General features: G+C 32.7%; 1 protein-coding gene across 1 annotated transcript in view; it reads right to left on the bottom strand.

The window, feature by feature from the left end:
• Positions 1–19,254, bottom strand: part of LOC126976123 (C3 and PZP-like alpha-2-macroglobulin domain-containing protein 8) — a 275,988-nt gene that overhangs the window by 150,266 nt on the left and 106,468 nt on the right. The window contains exon 3 of the mRNA XM_050824318.1: positions 11,970–12,148. Within this exon, the coding sequence (XP_050680275.1) occupies positions 11,970–12,148 (179 nt within the window). The remainder of the gene's footprint in view (positions 1–11,969; positions 12,149–19,254) is intronic.

Genomic DNA, 19,254 nt, shown 5'->3' on the forward strand with positions numbered 1-19,254 from the left:
TTGCCCTGAAATTTCACTAGCTACGGCGCCCTTCAGACCGGAACACAGTAATGCTTATACATTACTGCTTCACGGCAGAAATAGGCGCCGGGATGCGTAGTAAAACTTTGTAAAAATAATACTACAAAAAATGATAAAGACACAAGGATCGCATATCATTAGTAAGTATTTTGTATTTGATTAGTGTCAATGTAAAATAACATGAAGCGTATGTTACAAAATTTGAAAAATACCATTGAGTGTCAAGATGCCACTCAAGGTTTATATAATATTTAAAAAAAATATTCAAATATTTTTAATCTTATACAAATAAATAATTATAAGATTTATTTGTATAGATTAGTTATTTGAATATTATTTTTAGTAATTATTATAATAATTTATTTAAATAGCTTAAAAAGAGTATAATATTGAAGATATTGAGGTGATTATAAAATCTTGCCACGCACAGAAACATCTAATGGTTGCCGTTAAAAAAAAGCTATTGTTCTTAGGTAGTGCGGTATCTAGTTAGAGCGCAGCGGACACTTATCCTTAATCTTAGGTTTCAGTATTATTATATTCTAACGGCCACTTTCAATAACGTATCTCTAGTTACGGATACATTGCTGTCACCGTTTAATGGCAAGATCTTATCTTATCCCCGTGTTGAAGAAAAAACTATTTATAACACAGTTCTAGACAATATAGTCTATATTACGAGTGTTGCTTTATCTTTATAAAATACTTTTTACTTAATAAAGAAGTGTAAAATTTTAAACAAAACTCTTTGTTATGTACAAAATTTAATCCTATTGTTTTCTTGGTAGAAGGCAAGTAAAGATGTCATTGAAAGTTGTATCAAAAGGAAAGTTTAAAGTGTATTTTCCTAAAGGTTCTGAGAACGTTCTAACTAAATATAATTCTTCTTTTCATAAAGTTTAAGAGTATTAAAAATAATCTTAGATGAATTGAATACTTACTTGAGTTTTATTTTATTTTAATTTAATATTAAAATGACTTTGAATTATTTCGATACATTTCAATTGATGTCAAAAAAAAGAAAGGAATTTGTTTAGTTAGTATCTTTGAAAAACTATTTCAATGAATATTAAATATGCTAGACAGAGAGAACTTAGAAATGACTTGTTACTGTTTCGTATTTTTATTCAAGGGTAAACATATATTTTCATTATGCAATCGCGCTCTTCAAAAATTGTCTATTCATAAATTTCAACGTTCTATCAAAAAAGGTTCTGTTGACCAGATAACCTTAAACTAGATAATTATTATCTCAAAAGATTTATTATAAACCTACGAGCATATTAAAGTAAAATAATTGCAAGTTTAGCAATTTTTCGTTTTACAACTTGAATGTGGAGGGCATTATGAGTAGTTTTGACATTGTTTTATAATATTATGACTCTGTATCGTTTATCGTCAAAATATTCAACAGCCAAAACAAATTAACACAATATTATAATCGAATTCTCATTTCTTTTCCTGTCTGCTCATGCCACATCAAAAATCGATTTTCATATAACTTTCCGCATACACATTGGTAGATATAAAATGTCGTAGTTACAGCCAGTTACCAATACAACGGTACATTCCGAGGTGTTCAGACCATAGAAATAGACCACAGTAGACATATGTATCAGTATAGAAGCTATCCTTGTTGACAAAATACTTACCTACATGTGCGTACACTTCATTAAAGCAATAGGGTTGTCAGGTTATTTTTCTAACCGACTTTAAAAAAGGAGTTTTGGAACTAAGTTCCTTATGGGGCGTTGCGGAGCGTAAAAAATTAAAAGTGTGAGATTTTTATGTATACTACGTGTAGATAGCTAAACAGCGTATAATACAATATTATAGTCTACATACTGACTGTTATATAATACTAGGTGACCCAGCAAACGTATAAACGTGTATTGCCATATAATGTATAAAAATAAATTCAATAATTTTTGGGGTATAAAAAATAGATGACGACCGATTCGCAGACCTACCCATAAAATTAACATAGTTCAATAATCATTAAATTCGATTGCCTCTTGCAACCCTATATCGGTTTTTTGGATGTAAAAGAAAAATATAAAAATCGAGATACAAAAATGGTTGTAGATCGTAGACGGGTGAAAATTTAAATTTGTATGTACATTTCAATGCTGAACCATAATAAAAAAAAAATAAAAAAATTGTCAAAAAATTAAAAAAAAATTGGGTTGGACTACTCTTAACATTTAGGGGGATGAAAAATAGATAGCAGCCGATTCTCAGACCTACTGAATATGCATATAAAATTTAGTAATCATTTATGAGTGTGTTTTAAAGGTTTTCTAGGATGTTTTTTTATATATATTTACTTTGGACAAGAATACTTACCTACATGTGTTTTGTCATGGTTTTCGTGAGTGTTGAAACCAATACCAGCTAGTGCTGTCAAAGTGAAAATTCAAGATGGCGGCTGCAAAATATTATCAAGTTTTTCGTCAAGCGCGTCGTTTTCACGGTTTTCGAGGATGCTGAAATAGATTGTGGTGTCAGAATGTAAATCCAAAAAAGGTCTGAGAATCGGTCAACATTTATTTTTATACCCGTATAAAGTAAGAGTCACCCGTAAATATTTTTTAGACAATTTTTTTTATTTTTATTATATTACGATTCAGCATTAAAAAATACATACAACTTTAATTTTCACCCGTCTAGGATCAACACCTATTTTTTTATCGCGATTTTAATATTATCATATTCCACCCACAGACACGCAATAGAGTTGCAAGATAGCAATCGAATATAATGATTGTAGTACGATATATTTGGTAGGTCTGAGAATCGGTCGTCATCTATTTTTCATACGCCAAAAATTTTAATTATTGATTTTTTTTATTACATTATATTGCAATACGTGGGTAACACTGAAAATGTTTAGAACTGGCCACTTAGAAACATTGCTAACGAAAACTTTATTTGATTTTCAATTTTAGAACTCCTTGGCAACCTAATGTAGTATATTGCATTCATTTGTCATTTGTTTTTGTGAATTGGCGGCAAATGTAAAACTCCTGTTACACGTGAAAATGAACCGAACGCGAGAAAATTTTTCGTCCATGATTTATTGTGACTTTCGTTGTGGGCTGACTCAACAACAAAGCTATGATAGGCTGCGATTAGCATTTCTTAATGAAGCCCCATCTCATGCCACTATTAACAATTGGTTTAACGAGTTTAAGCGTGGACGTAGCAATCTCAATGATGATCCGCGTGAGTGACGTCCTTTAACAGCGACTATTGCAGATAACAACAGTGCTGTGCGACGCATGATAGAGGAAGATAAGAGAGTGACCTATCAGCAGATACGGGCAAGCCTTTGCATTGGTATGAGTCAAGTTTAAAAAATATCACACGAACATTTAGGCGTCAGGAAGCTTTATACCAGATGGACTCCCTATACTTTAACCGACGACCAGAAACACCTTGGCATGAACTGGTGTCGCCAAATGTTAGATAAGTTCAACGACGGTGGCTCAAATGCTGTATTTGACATCGTCACAGGTGATGAAAGCTGGATATATTGCTACGAACCCGAAACCAAAAGACAATCAGCTCAGTGGGTGTTTCTTTTCGAGGATCGGCCAACTAAGGTAAAGAAAGGAAGAAGTCAAGGAAAAAAGATGATTGTCTCATTCTTTGGTCGGAAAGGTAATTTCGCGACAGTTGTGCTAGAAGATGGAAGGACAATTACTGCAAACTGTTACGTCAATCGCTGTTTGCCTGTTGTCTTGGAAAAAATTCGACAGCAGCGCCTTCGAATCAGGATCCTCCTTCATCACGACAATGCTTCAGCGAACATCGCAAAACGGACAGTTGAATATTTGACTATGGCAGGTGTCGAGATGATGAGTCATCCGCCATACAATCCTGACTAAGTTACTAAAGATAGACTAACTAAAGATAAAATTCGAGGTATTCGCTTTACAAAACCTGAAGTGGTGAAAGCGTACGAAAATGCCATAGAAGAGACGCAAGGAAGAATGGGCCCACTGCTTTTCTCAGTGGTTCCATCGAATGCGACGATGTGTAGAGAGGATCGGAGATTACTTCGAAAAACAATAAAAGTATTGGCAACTTTCAACATCAAGCCGTGTTTCATTTTCTAAACATTCTTCAGTGTTACCTAGGTACACCGTTTGCTGGGTCACCTAGGAGATATGTATAAATTTATAAATATATTTTGTATAAAGCACAAACTTGGCGTTGGAAATATTTCCGGCAACCACTGCAGGCACATACACCCATAATATCATTGGAAAGGTCTTGATGAAAAAGCTTAAAATTGAGTTGGGTTTTTAGATGGTCGGGCTGAAAAGCTATTCAGATTCAAACATTTCATTGAAAATGAAGTTTGTTTACTATGGAAATCCTATTTGAACTAATTGGGGCATTTGTTTCAGTTTTAACTACCATCGCATATGCTTAACCAGGCATGCATACACGGGCAGGAGATAGTCGAGGGACGAGTGGGTCGTCACAAGTAATAATTATATAAGGAAAGAGACGACGAAATATATGAAAATTTATCTGTGTGAGAGCACAAGGAACAGCTGACAGTGCACGGTTCGTTAGCGTCGCCTCGAACAAATCCGATTCCTTCTCAATAGAATTACCTATCCACTTTATATTAGCACCCCATTTCTTAACTGGAAGTGTATGAAAATAATTCTTTTACCTAATCTCGGTGAAAATAATAAGTAAGTATTTAAACAATTTGTTATTTTTTTTTAGGTAAGGATAACCCTCACTTCTGTACTAGCACAAATTAAATTCGCGGGTTGCGGGTTCGAGTACCGCATCGTTCATAATTTTTTTTTTACATATTTAATTTGTGTAGTTAATCCCAGAAGTAAGGGTTTACACTTTAAAAAAAAATAAGAAATTGTTAAGATTTGAAAGAGCGACATCTCAAATCAATTTCCTAGTACGCAAATATTGGGCTTGAGCAGGTTATCAACTGTAAAGTAGTTTCTGTAGATGAAGTCACAACCTGAGAGTTGAACAAGACATATTTATGAACGATACGTTACTCGAACGATTGGCTCAGTGGAGAAGCGTTCGCACGGAACGCGAGAGGTTGCGAATTACAGTCCCGCATCGTTCATAAATTTTGTTTACAAATTTATATTATCACCCACTAGAAAATTGCAGAATTCATTTCCGTTCTCAATGTCTCAAGGTCGTTAAAACTGGGTTACATTACGATGTTACAAGAGAGTAAGGGAGACGATTATCTTCTCTCATCATCTCCTATCATTAGGTGAGATTTGTACTCCTAAAACCGTCATAACAGCACACTTATCACCAATTATTTATAAAGAATGGCCATAATATGAACACTTGAGTAACCTATTGTAAATAATACATGCCATCCTTCCATCAAGCCATCCTGTATCCATGAGCCATGAGCCAATCTTCAATATGGTTTGTTATACTGAAGGATATCTTTTAGGTGAGTACGTTGACATTATTGAATATAATAAAGGTTTCAAAGTCAAAGCTAACAAGAATCATAATTTTTTTCAACAGTACTTCATTTATGAAATAATTTCTATAAAAGTAAGTTTGGCTTTCAAATAAGAGTACTTACTGTAGCGTCTGACAAAGGGCACAAAAGATATTCTCAAATTTCAATGAAAACGAATTTATGAACATAATATTTTGCAAAGCAGTAATGTAGATTTCATTGTGTTCTTTTTATAGCGATGCCCACTGAAACACTCCAAGAATATTAAATAGTTAACAAACTTGCAAATTTTACAAAAATAATTTTCCATTTCAAATCAACATCAAATCAAATCAAAATCACTTTATTCATGCAGGTCACGGAAACGACACTTATGAATGTCAATAAAATATTTTTTATTGAATCTACGGCTACTTCGTAAAGGGTTAAGCTAATGAGAAAAAGTAGCAAGAAACTTATCGCCACTTTTTTAAATCAAGATTTAAAATTTAATTTCAATATTATTATATACTAGCTGACCTTAGCAGGTCCATAAGATAAGTCACCCGTTATTCTTCTAAAAGATCACAATCTCTTTATCGTTTATGTTTCCCTGGTATTAAAAAAAACGGGCATTACATATTATGTGAACGTGATGACTCATTAAATTATCAAAAACAAAATCAAATTATTTTTACTACAAAACTTCGGGGATAAGTCAAGGTGATTCCAAAATATTATGATCACCACTTCAACAAAATTTATCATTTATTGAGAGTGCTCCTGAAGTGTCAAACACGATTAAGTCTGTTTACTTCGCAAAAGTAAAACATCACTGCGAAGTAAATATTTCATTAGAGACTGGAAAGCCATCAGAATATCGAGTCCCAAATCGTATTTCATTAAGCAAAGATCCGATAACGGAAAGGGATCGTAGATTGCTTTGATCTATTAACAGTTTGATTTAGAGCCCCTGATTTTGCTAATTATGTCGCTTGTCTCCTCGAAGCGATATTTGACTGTGAATTTGACTTTGAATTCAACTGTCTGTTTTGATGATTAATGATTGCTTTAGATACTGAATAATGTTCCGTACCACTAAAAGAAATAAAGTACGACTTATATTAGCACTTTCTTATACATTTTTATGGTATTATATGGTAAAAGGGGTTCTCCGCAAGTAACTCATTAATTGGGCCCATTTTTGCTTGAAAGGTGGGCCGGTTACTCCAATCAGTTCAAATCCTTCCAGAAGTTTGGAGTTTTTGAAGCGATCTCGTGTGTCCGAGTTATTTTCCCGTTGGTTGGTCACTCCTGTACATTCCAGGATTACATGAGCGAGAGTTTCATCATCTACCAGACATCCTGTGCACTTATGACTTTCTGTTGTGATGATTGTGAAGAAACGATTATTTATACAATATTTTGGATAATTTGTTAATTGACGAGTTGATATGTCAGGCTGGCCGATAGTGTAGATATCTTTGAAACTGTCTGCAGCTTTTAAGGTATGACCACCAGGCATTGTGTGCGGTTTCGATAAAAGAGCGCATCTACCATACAAAATATTTCTCATTAGATTAAAACTATACATGCAAAGGCAAAAGGCCACTGATTCAGATATATATTTAATCTATACGTCTAACATTATACATATTGTATCAAGAACATACAAGAAAATTACCAGGATGATGTAATCTGCTTTATTGAGGATTTCCAATGGACGAGTAACGATTAAATGGTGTTTCATTATGTGCAAGGAAGTCCTTGTTAACATACTGATGTACGTCTTATGTGTGTTCGTCGATGTTCAATTGAATTATTGCAAACAAGGAAGCTCATTAAGCAAGATTACCATAATCTGTGTATATTGGGAATAATTATCCCTCAAATATGACTAATTTATGCCAAGTCAACTATACACACTAATTAGGAGGTTTGAATTTCAACACAACTTCAACGTTGTATCTAGGACTGGATTTGTTTAACATTTTTACTGTTTCTACTACAATGGAATTTGGTAAAATGAAACGGAGGATATATTATATAAACATATTTTTTGATATTCAGGTATCATTGTTTGAAAATTTGCAGTAAGTATTTTTAAGCAATTTTTTAATATTTCTTAAGTAACGAGTGAGGGTTTGAGAGAGACCTAATAAGGACATTGAGTGATGAAATAACAAGAACTAAACAATTTTAAATAACATTAAATTACAGAAAATAATATTAAATTGCCACATGGTTTGAGTAAAACAATTTTGAATAGCATTTTCTGTTTTTTGGTTCCAATCAGACTACTTTTTTTCCATTAGAATATAAAAAATATGATAAATTAAACAACCCTTATAGGGTTATCCTACATTTCGTTTAAGCTTTATTATGTTTTTTTCATACTCTTAATGAACTAAGTGATTAGTGAATATCAAAATAAACCTAAATGAAAAGTGTAAAGCATTATCGAAAATATAATGTAATTTAATTATTATTTTAAATCTGATGTCCGTTCTTGAAGTATCTACGCCATACTTAAGGGTTCATTTTTTTTATCGAGAATGTATCAAAACTCTGATTCATAAAGAGAATACTTAAATATCTTTTATATAAAATATAAATATATTCTTTATTGCCATACAAAAACATAACAAAAATAAAATTAATAATTAGGCTACGCGATGAAACAAAAAGGCTCGTATATTGATAACGTATACAAAGAGAAAGGGAATTAACAAATTATTTTTTTCATTCATAACGTATCGTTACCTCAGTTTGGTGACATTGTAAAGACCAAATCTGTAGAATACTCGTATACACCAAACAACGCAAGTCAAGTATAATCCCGGAATTTCAATCATGGTTATCGTAGAAAATGTGATATTATAACAACCGTATTAAAGTAAAATCTTCCAAGCTATATTAAATTTGATGCACTTAAGAATGGCTACCGAAGTAATCTCAATGGAAAGCATTTGTCAATGTCAAGATAGTGTCTCAACATGTCTGTCGTGACAATGCACTGTGCAGTGTTGCGATCGTATTTTTACTGGAACAAGCTCAGCTACTTTGATTTATCACTATTATCACGATGAAGTAGACGAACCTAAATCTGGACCTACTTTAATACATTTTAACATCGAAGTAAATTTTTGAAGAAAAAATTTCTTTTGGCGCATCGAAAACATAATATTTCTTCGTAGGTATGTAGAAGGTAGGATGGTAGTAGGTTAAGCTGATCCGTCACGTTCTGAGGTGCATATGAGTGTTTTAATACCTAATTATCAACAGTTGCGTACAATACTTTATGTACACCCATAATATGAATCCTGTATAAAAGATTCTGAAACAGTAAGCTTGCTGCTAACATTAAAAAAGCCAGTCCTAGTAACTATAAAATTATCCAAAGGAGTATTATTATGAAAACGGATGATATATAATGTTGTACTGAATTTCATTACAACACTTGTTTGGATGATGTAATAAGGACATTGGGTGTTTTAATGTTGGCAATAAGCTAACTGTTTTAGAATCTTTTAATAGAGGATTTAAAACATGGGTGTAGATAAAGATAAAGAAACAGGCAGCTGCTCTTCGCTTTTGTGTCGCTGTGTTTTTATTCAATTAATACGTAATAGTTGTCATTATTAATCGAATAGTTAATATTATGGTGGTGGTTATAATGGCTTTCATTGTGAGGTTAGTGTGTGTAGTTTCTTATCGTGCTGACATTATATTATATTGAAAAGACATTAAAAACATTACACATTATAAAAAACATAATTATTGTTATTTCTTATTTTAGTTCTTCATTGTATCCTTTGTTAAATACGAAAACGAAAATAAATAATTTGATTTTTATAGAATTATATAAATGGTTGGTCGAATTATATTATAAGCACCTGGGGTACCGAGGACTCACCTCGACGTTATGGGTGATATTTGAGCTTTGATTAACTACCAAATGAGGAGTTGGGATGGAAGGATTAGCCGCCCACGAAAATAGGCGCACTATAGTATTCGATATAACTTTAACGTATAGCACAGTAAAGCACATCCAAAATACAATAATTGTGTACGCTTGACTAAAAAGGCACCGCCGTGGCACCAAATGGCCGGTATTCTATACAAAGAAACTTCCCACAGGTCAAAACTGGAAAAACTCAGTCACTTCTTCAGTCAAGTATTGAATCAAATAAGAACATGAATTATGTATTAGTAACAACTTTATGGGCGATGTCTGCAATAAAGCATTTACGAGTGCTATAAATTATTATTACTGTAATAATACGCTTACTGTGTCCAACATAACTAGGTTCTGATTTAATATACATATTATTATCTAACAATGTTGTATTCACCTTACAAATCTGCTTCAGTAAAAAAAAACAAAACTCGATTACAGATATCACTACCTAATTTGCCACTGAGTCGAATTGAATCAGAAGTAAGGAAGTCGAAGCAAGCATTGAAGATCTTCCTCAAACAGATGTAGCCCCACCCTAACAATCTAAAAAATTTAATGATCAAGTGTTACTGATATTTAAGGAAAATAAGACATTTATTTATTTATGTATTTAAAACATCACAAAATCCACAGAACTTAAATTAGGTTATAATAATACTATTTTGTAGGACTTACATCTAATAACGGATTAACAATATTTATAATAAGACATGATATTTGTGCGTGTGGGGTTTGGTGAGAGTGCGTGTGTGTGTGAGTGCATGTGTGTGTGTGTGTGTGTGTGTGTGTGTGTGTGTGTGTGTCGGAAGTAAAGAAGTCTAAGCAAGCGTCGAAGATCTTCCACATATAGGCATAGCCCCACCCTAACAATTTATAAAGTTTAATTATCAAGTGACTGATATTCAAGGAATATATGACATTGGAAGTGAAGGAGCCGAAGCAAGCGTCCAAGATCTTCCACATGTAGGTATAGCCTCAACCTAACAATCTATAAATTTTAATGATTGAGTGATGCTGATATTCAAGGAATATAAGACATAGGAAGCAAAGAAGTTGAAGATCTTCCATAATATGTAGACCAATAGCCACACCCTAAAATCTTTAAGTTTTAATGATAGCGTGACACCGATAATCAAAGAATACGAAACATCGGAAGTGAAGAAGTAGAAGCAAGCGTCGAAAATCTTCCACATAATATAGGTGTTGATAACGGTAAGTGTCTGTTTTTTCCATTTCAAAATTGACCAACGCGCCTAAAGATGTTTTGAATTTAAAAATACTATAAAACACAATAAAAAATAGACAATTTTAATATGAGTGAAATTAAAACCAATGTAATATAATACTACTTACTACAATATAATGAAATTTACCACGTGCCAATAAAATTATGTGGCATATATTTCACACTCGAAGAAAAATTCATCGAATCGTACAAAGGTGAACGGGGTGACATAAAACTTTAGTAGCTAGTCTTTGAATAGTTAAAGCGTTCGAGCTTCCTAGACATGAAATGCGTTCATGATTCCCAGAGACATCGTAAATTGATATTTATACTGACTTTTGCGGGGTCGCGTTATGGTTATGATATTTTATTGCTTAATAACTTTGCCTTGCACTTGTCTATTCTTTATGCACGAATGTAAAAGAGTTATGAAAAATTTTTGCAGCGTAGATTTTATTTGTTTCAGTTTATATTTTAAAACAAGCTATCCCCGCAGTTTCAACACCGCTTAATTTAAAAGTATTGATTCAAGTATTTTTTGTAACCACTGTTGAATTCATTCATACGCGAATAATAAGTACAATTTTTTTATAATTTGTATAAAACGGCAATTTTATACGTAAAACCCTATTATTTGTATTGATTTGTTACCAACGAATAAATAATAATACATCAAATCACTTAATATATATTTTATATTCTCATTGCCACTCTTTTAAATTCACATACCGTACAGCTACATCGTTTTACAAAAGAGCGTAATCAAAAAAAAAACAAAGCAATTCGACTAAAAGGATAAATTTAAAAAATTTAAATTAATGTTAAATGTAAGTTATCGCGTAACTTGAGATACATCAATCAGCAGTTGGTAGACGCTTAAAAAAGTGTCTGGGATGAGATTCCAGAAAAAAACGAAAGGAATTTGAGTACTCATGCGAGGCTTCAGGAGGGCATTGCTAAGAGGAGGACATACTTGTTACTAAAAAGAAGAAACAAAAGTGACAAGAACAGAGTTTGTCTTTTTCGTCTTTTTCCGGCGATTGTCTTTTGTTCATGTTTTCCAAAGTGGCCAATTTTGTTATTGATTTCATTTTCTGATTAGGTACTAAACTTTCGATATGAGTTAAAAGTTTCTGATATCTTTTAGTGACGAATTAATCGCCTGGTCACACTTTACGATTACATTCTGTATATTAATAGGTAAGATTTCGTAGGTAATAAATAGAGATAGTAAAAAGAAATAAGTGCTTAATTTACAAGTTCACTGATTTTTATAAAGTAAAAATAATTTTTCCATTCACCTGTTATCATCTGGCTGGCAGTAGTAAGTAGTTTGACGTCATTGTTCACATCTCTGGTCTCCAACTTAACGGTCACATTCAATGGTTCCAGTTCATCACCAGCTCTGCCATGAAGAGTGACTAGGACTGCTGTAGTTTTCCCAGGAACTGCTACTTCTGGCGTTACAACTGAGAAGCCCCTGTTGAAAAGAAACGAGTAAGATTTTAAAGATGTTGATTTACAGGAACTACGGCAATGTAAGGAGGATATATTTGCGCTGATACTTCGGTTCTCACGTGAATGTCACTGAGGAAGCATTTGCTGATTTTGCATTTAAATATATATATATATAATATACTATATATTTTACAAATAGTAAATTCTGTTTTATTTGGTACTTCGGTTGTGTCTTTCATATGTAAATATTTGTGCCAATAAAGCTTGTGCCTATAAATGTTTTATTTTTCTTAGCTGGCTATAAGACTCTATTTTGACTCTATATGTGAATTTGTTAGAATCCACGGTTCGATCTTTGCCCGCCAAGTACATGTGTATATCGGGTTTTTTTAAGCAATGATCTTGGGTTACAGAAGAGTATGGTCTAAGCAGATTACATACAAATAGTTGCCTGGTTGTTTTCTCGAAGAGGACAAACGTCATCTTCCACTAAAATATGTGTAAGAAAATTTTTGCGGTTCTGATCATAGTTAAAGTACTCTCTCATACTTTTAAATGAAAACATATTGTCGCGTAGCAACGCTTCGACGTATATGACGAGAGTTGTCAAACGTCATATCGTGCAGCAACGTACATGACGAGAGTTGTCATTGATAATTTCAACAGCTCCGTCAGCAATACTTTTACTAGCTTTTGCGTAAAGTGTTTACTTTAGACGCTGTAGACCCGGGTTCGATACAACTACGAGTGTATGGAATTTTTTGGGTTTTGTAAAGTTAATGGAAATTTCTAGTAAGTTCAGGATCAAATCGAACAGAAAAAAGAAAAGATAAAAATAGTTAAAAGAATTTTCTAGTACAAAAAGTTAAAGATGGAATGGGAGAATCATTGTGAAAATAGAACAGATCCGGGGGTATATAAGCCATACTAAGCGTGGCCCACGGTAGTTCTAGTTCTGATTCGAAAGTGTAAAGAAGAAGAAGAAGAAGAAAAGAAGAAGAAGTGAAAAGTGGAAGTGTTCCAAGAAGAAGAACATAGAAGAGACTTAGTGTTCGGTGCAGTGTGACGCGTTGAAGGTACCGCCGCACATAAGAGGAACAGCGGCAGACCGGCAAAGTGCAAGTTCAGAAAATAAAGACTCGTTCCTATAAGCGGAGTATTATTTCCAATCCCTGACCCACTCTCGTGTCAATATAAATATAGACAAAGTCAAATGTACTTTATTTAAATAGGCTTAACTAAGTGCTTATGAATCGTCACTGTAAATATGTCTTTTAGGTAACTGAAACTAGGATAACATTTTCGGAAAAAGTAAATCAGAACATAAATGAAACTCAACGACCACACTTTAAAATCAAATAGAGTATTTTACTATGTAGTATGTACATAAAACAATAGTTTGTAAGATCCATCCATTATTTATTAATTGTGGTCAAAATTAAAAGCATTTTAAATAACAAATAAGTCATAAAAATAATTAAAAAATAAATTGTTTAAATATAAATTGCCGTATATTGGATGCAGCAACCTTTAGAGCTTGAACTCATAGCCATGATTGCTGTTCTAATTCGTCATGGCATCAAACAAATACAATGATTTATTAACTATAAGATAACAATATACTAAAACTACGACACGACACACCTACGAAATAAAATAAATCTATATCTTGACTGAAGACTTAGAATTGTGTCAAGTGAACATACAGAAATATAACTGAAAAATGGCTTGGTTTTTAATCCGCTGGCTGCAGTGCGACAATCTATAAAGACACGTACAAATTGTTGTTTCCTCGTACATACGTTCGGAATACACAATTCTGTTTGATCTTCACTTCCTCCCGTTGAGCTACATCAAACACTTAATGTACTAAATATTGATTTATTATTTCAATGGAATGCTGGCTAAATAGTCATGGCTTCGAGTGCGTATGAAATGAGATGTGATGTTTTCAGAGGCTAGTAATTAGGTTATGTTTTTTTAGGATGGCTTTAAATGTTGTCAAATGTTTTGGTTGAGTATTTTCGTGTTATGCAAACAGTTTTTGATATCAGTACTGGATATAACAAGGAAATTTACACGCATAACTAAATCAGCATGATAATCGCCACATAGCTAAAATGCATGCAAGACTTTGGGATTGCGACTTTACTTGCCTTTGGCCTAGACGAATTAGACATAGACAAGTCCATAAAGACTTACAAGTTACCAGAGACTTTTAAAAGTATAATAAATAATATCAAATTTATAAATCAGTTAAAACAGATATTACTTCAAAATATAATTATTTTGTAGATTGATATTATAAAGTCAATGACGTTCTGTGTACATATGTTATTACGGGTACCACAACGGCGCCTACTTCTACCGTGAAGTAGTAATGTGTAAACATTACTGTGTTACAGTCTGAAGGGTGCCGTAACTAGTGAAATTACTGGGCAAATGAGATTGAACATCTTATGTCTCAAGGTGACGAGCGCAAATGTAGTGCCGCTTAGAATTTTTGGGGTTTTTCAAGAATCCTGAGCGGCATAGTAATGGGCAGGGCGTATCAATTACCATCAACTGAACGTCTTGCTCGTCTTGTCTCTTATTTTCATAAAATAAAATAATTATTATTCGCAGTCTGATAGCGGAACGGCAAAAATGTGCTTAAAGACAATGTAAGCACACTTTTCGTGTTTCAACTGTCACTGTCCGAATCAAACCTAGACTGAGCAAATGTTTTACATTGCTGCTTATTGACCAATAATATTTTAAACAAACTCTAGTTGTATAATAAAAAGTAAAAGTCAAGCGGCAATGTATAGCTATAGTAGTCAAAGCTGATAATGGAGTCATTTGTGGCGTGTACTTATTGTACTACGTAATTTGTCTATCGGCGTTACAAATAAAATTGGCATATAGTTGTAACTAATCATAAACCAAGAAAATGCAAAATGTTTACAATTAGACATTTTGCTTACGATTGGTTAATTCGGACGTTTTACGTTTCCCGCGTTTATTTGCAAGGCAGCTTGTCATTCGAAAAACTTCTTAATTATCATTGTATAGACAGTGTCGTCAACGACATTGTAAACCTTTTGCATGTTCTTTGGGTATGCTTAGTTATAACTTTATACCAAGTTTATTTGTAAGGCCGGAAATGTATAAAACGTCATTGGATAAAATGGTAAATGCGGACAATGATATTTCAAAGTATAGATGGGTTACCTAGACAACATTCGGTGTTTATAAATGATACACTAACCCACACATGAATAATTTAACATTGCAATAGCGCACTACATTCCGATTACACGTCAAAGAAGGATAGTAAATGCAATTATCGCAAGCGAAAAAGGGATAAATCTAATTTGCTAATTGCTTCGTATTTGAATACATAAATACAGAATCAGATATGATTTTTTACCATACACCGTGATTTATGCCTAAAATACGATTCATTCATGAGTTCATGTAGTAAAATTTTTAAGTAGTAAAACTGCATTGAAATTTGGTAAATAAAGTGTCATTGATTTTATAAAAAAAATAATTAAATATTAATTATAGTATAAAGCCACATTAATGATATCAATTATTTCTACATAAAATAATGAAAATCATACAAACATAACAAAACGTAACCATCTATCAAATTGTAACCAATTCTGTCAACAACAAACGCGTGCGTACCGTTTTCGTATCGAGAAAGCGACTATGACCAAAGAAACCAATTGACTCCATTTAGGCGATTGATTTTCGGCGCGCTAGTGACATATCTACCTCTTTTAATACTTTAATATCATTGAATACGTAATAAAGTATTGTAAGTGAAATAAAAACACAAATTGTATAGGACAAACTAAAATTATATAAGAGTTTTCTCTATTAATAAGTAAGATAAATAATATGTTAACGAAGGAAAAGATATGACAAATATTTAAGTCTTACAAAATTGATATGCTCTACGGGGTCTCTATTGTAGACACACTTAAGATATACAATACCATTGTAGAATGCAATAAAAATATTGAGTATTAAGTCTAACAAAGTGTTAAATTGAGCACAATAATATAAGATTTAATAATGTATAATGTTGTTAAAATTTATACAGGAATATAACTTTCACTACTGTTTTCAATATAAGTACCTATGAACGTAGCCCTAGGTGTGGATTTAAGCATCGAGCTCGCTGTACAAGAAGGTACTGAACTGTTTTTCACTTCGCTACAATAATATACAGATTTATATGTCACAATATTATAAATAAAATGATTTTTGTCGAACTGCATCAACATAATAAATAAATAAAATAGCCTTTATTATTACTAGTGACTTAATTTTTCTTATAAATAAAACTTAGATTAGCTTAACTAGTAATTTGTCTCTCGACAAAGGCCTCCTCTAAAGACTTCCACCTTATTCGGTCTCTAGCTACTCTCATCCAGTCCGGTCCTGCTGTCCTTTTAAAATAGTCCACCCACATTCTAATCTGTCTACCGTTCCTTCGTTTCCCGTCTCTTGGATACCATTCTGTAACGGTTTTTGTCTATTTCTCTTTCTTTTCCCTCAGAATGTGTCCAGTCCATTTCCACTTTTGCATCAACATAATCTTCCGTAAATGATTTTTTTTGATTAGTTTATTTTATTAAGTCGCATTAGAACAACAAAGGTGGTCAATGATAACAGCTAAATTTAATACATTGTTGTAAATTTTAATTAATTTAAGGAGCTCTACAGTTTTACACCAACTCTCTTGATCATATCATAATCTTTTAGGTTTTCGGGAAGCAGTAATGTTTAAGCATTACTGTGTTTCAGTCTGAAGGGCGCCGTAGCTAGTAAAATTACTGGGTAAATGAGACTTAACATCTTATATCTCAAGGTGACGAGCGCAGTTGTAGTGCCGCTCAGAATTTTGGGTCTTTCAAGAATCCTGAGCGGTACGGTATTTTCATAAAAAAATTTCTAGTAGGTGTGATACAGTTAAATCCTCTCCCCACCGGCATTTTGGTTTACTACTTTTAGTCATTAAGTAAATGTGGAGTGTATTTTTCATTTATTTATATTATAATATTGACACACGTTTACACAAAATATTATCTTGCCCCAAACTAGGCATAGCCTGTGCTATGGGTACAAGACAACGATATATTTAATACAGTATACTTACTTAAACATACAAAAAACATATAAACATCCATGACTCGGAAACAAACATCTATATTCATCATATAAATGATTGCACCTACCGCGATTCGAAGCCGGGCCATCTAGCTTAGTAGTCAGGGTCACTAACCATTCAGCTATTTTATTATGACTTATATGCAAGCGTGAAATATTAACTTGATCCCTTCTGCAACTTTTTATAATTGAATTGTCTTTAACATAGAATAACAATTTTACTAATTCTATATTATGATTAAAGTTATTTTTGTAAGCAAAATAAAAGTATGATAGACATATTTGAATAGCTATAACTGTTTATTTACTATCTATGTGGAGGGCCAGTAATATTATGACAACTTTATCCAAACGTAACGCATTCCACTACATTTCTTACGTTTCTAAATGTCTGTTTGACGAGGGTTTCTGTTCATAGGACACATTTAGCTTAGGGATTTGTCCCTTAGACATGCCACTTATTCTCCGCAGTCCTTTTAGGCCTACTAGGGATTGATACAGGTAAAATAAAATAAAATGTTTTATTAATTGAAGAGCAATAAAAAAAATCATAATATATTTTTTTTTGGGAGCCACAACCAGCCACCACTAGCCAACACCAGATGAAGCACAGTAGCTTTGCCAGCCTTTAGTAAGGGGCACGCGTTTTTTTTAAGAAACATACAAACCGCACTGTGGAGAATTGCCACATCCAATTGGTGATAACACCATAATTACTAGCGTATCGTGCGAATCAGGTCAAACAGCTCTACTATGATATAAAATAAACCTACCGTGACAGTCTGTCAGTCTGAAAGCGATCTTAAAAACTAATACTTTATGAAGGATGACACCAATATTCTAATTAATTGAGCAGGAAATATTTTTTATATAAAAAATATATTAATAAAAAGAACCGCCATAAACTATAAAATCGATATTGTCATATTATATTTTTTGGGGGTGTGTATACATATTAAAATATTTTTCTTAAATTCGTAACGAAACAAAAAGGGAAAACTGTGTCAGGAAATGATTCTCCCTACATTAACTTACCTGTTAAGTTATTTGAAGAATTTTCCGGGCAATATTTGATTTAGGATTTAGCATTTATTCTGAAAATTAGTCAGGTTTTTTAAATTATAGAGTTCTTTTGTAGGAATACGTTTCCTTTCGAAGTAAACACTAAGTACTTTTAATGGATCACTGCGTGGACAGTCTATCTGTCTATCATGAACTCAAAAACACATGCGTGTTCAGTGCTTTAACTATTCTTAACTATTTTAAATTGTTAATTAAACCAAAAGCATTATTACTATCCCATTTATCAATTGTGATCTCATCATTTTAGATAAAAGGATTATTTACTATTATCTATACATGAGAATGCCAAATATCTCATTGCTAATATTTGGCAATAAAAAATTAAACTGACCTGATAAAATCGGTATATAAATGACCAAATGCCACGTAGTATAAGCGGACCTTAATATTGCGGTTACGGACAAAGTTGAATTCACAATTATGAACGAAATGAATGAGCTTAGCTATATACGACATTTGTTTGAGAAGTTTCAGTAAATTATGACGAAATTTCATGCAACAACTTTGACTTGCTAATTGTCGTTCCGGTTCTGTTGTTTACGCATCACAGTTAGGTTGGGATACACCTAGCACATGTGTGAAAGTATTATTATTTTAACACACATGTTACACGCTTTTTATTAGCTTCACCTGTATGTATATTGGTTTGTATCCTACTCATTTGGGCTCGAATTTGACCCACTTTAAACGGCCAGATTTCGTTCAAACTTCGTAGATTTATCGAGGACCGATGACGATACATGAATTTGATGAAATGATTCCATTTTTCAATTTGCAAAATTAGTTTTGTTTATATTTTATATAATTTTCATCTATCGTCTATAAGGCAAGAATTGATGTTAATTTTAAATGTCAACCATTATGTTTAAACGTTTTATC

Source organism: Leptidea sinapis, chromosome 39, assembly GCF_905404315.1.
Source record: "Leptidea sinapis chromosome 39, ilLepSina1.1, whole genome shotgun sequence".
NCBI classification, from domain to species: Eukaryota; Metazoa; Arthropoda; class Insecta; order Lepidoptera; family Pieridae; genus Leptidea; species Leptidea sinapis.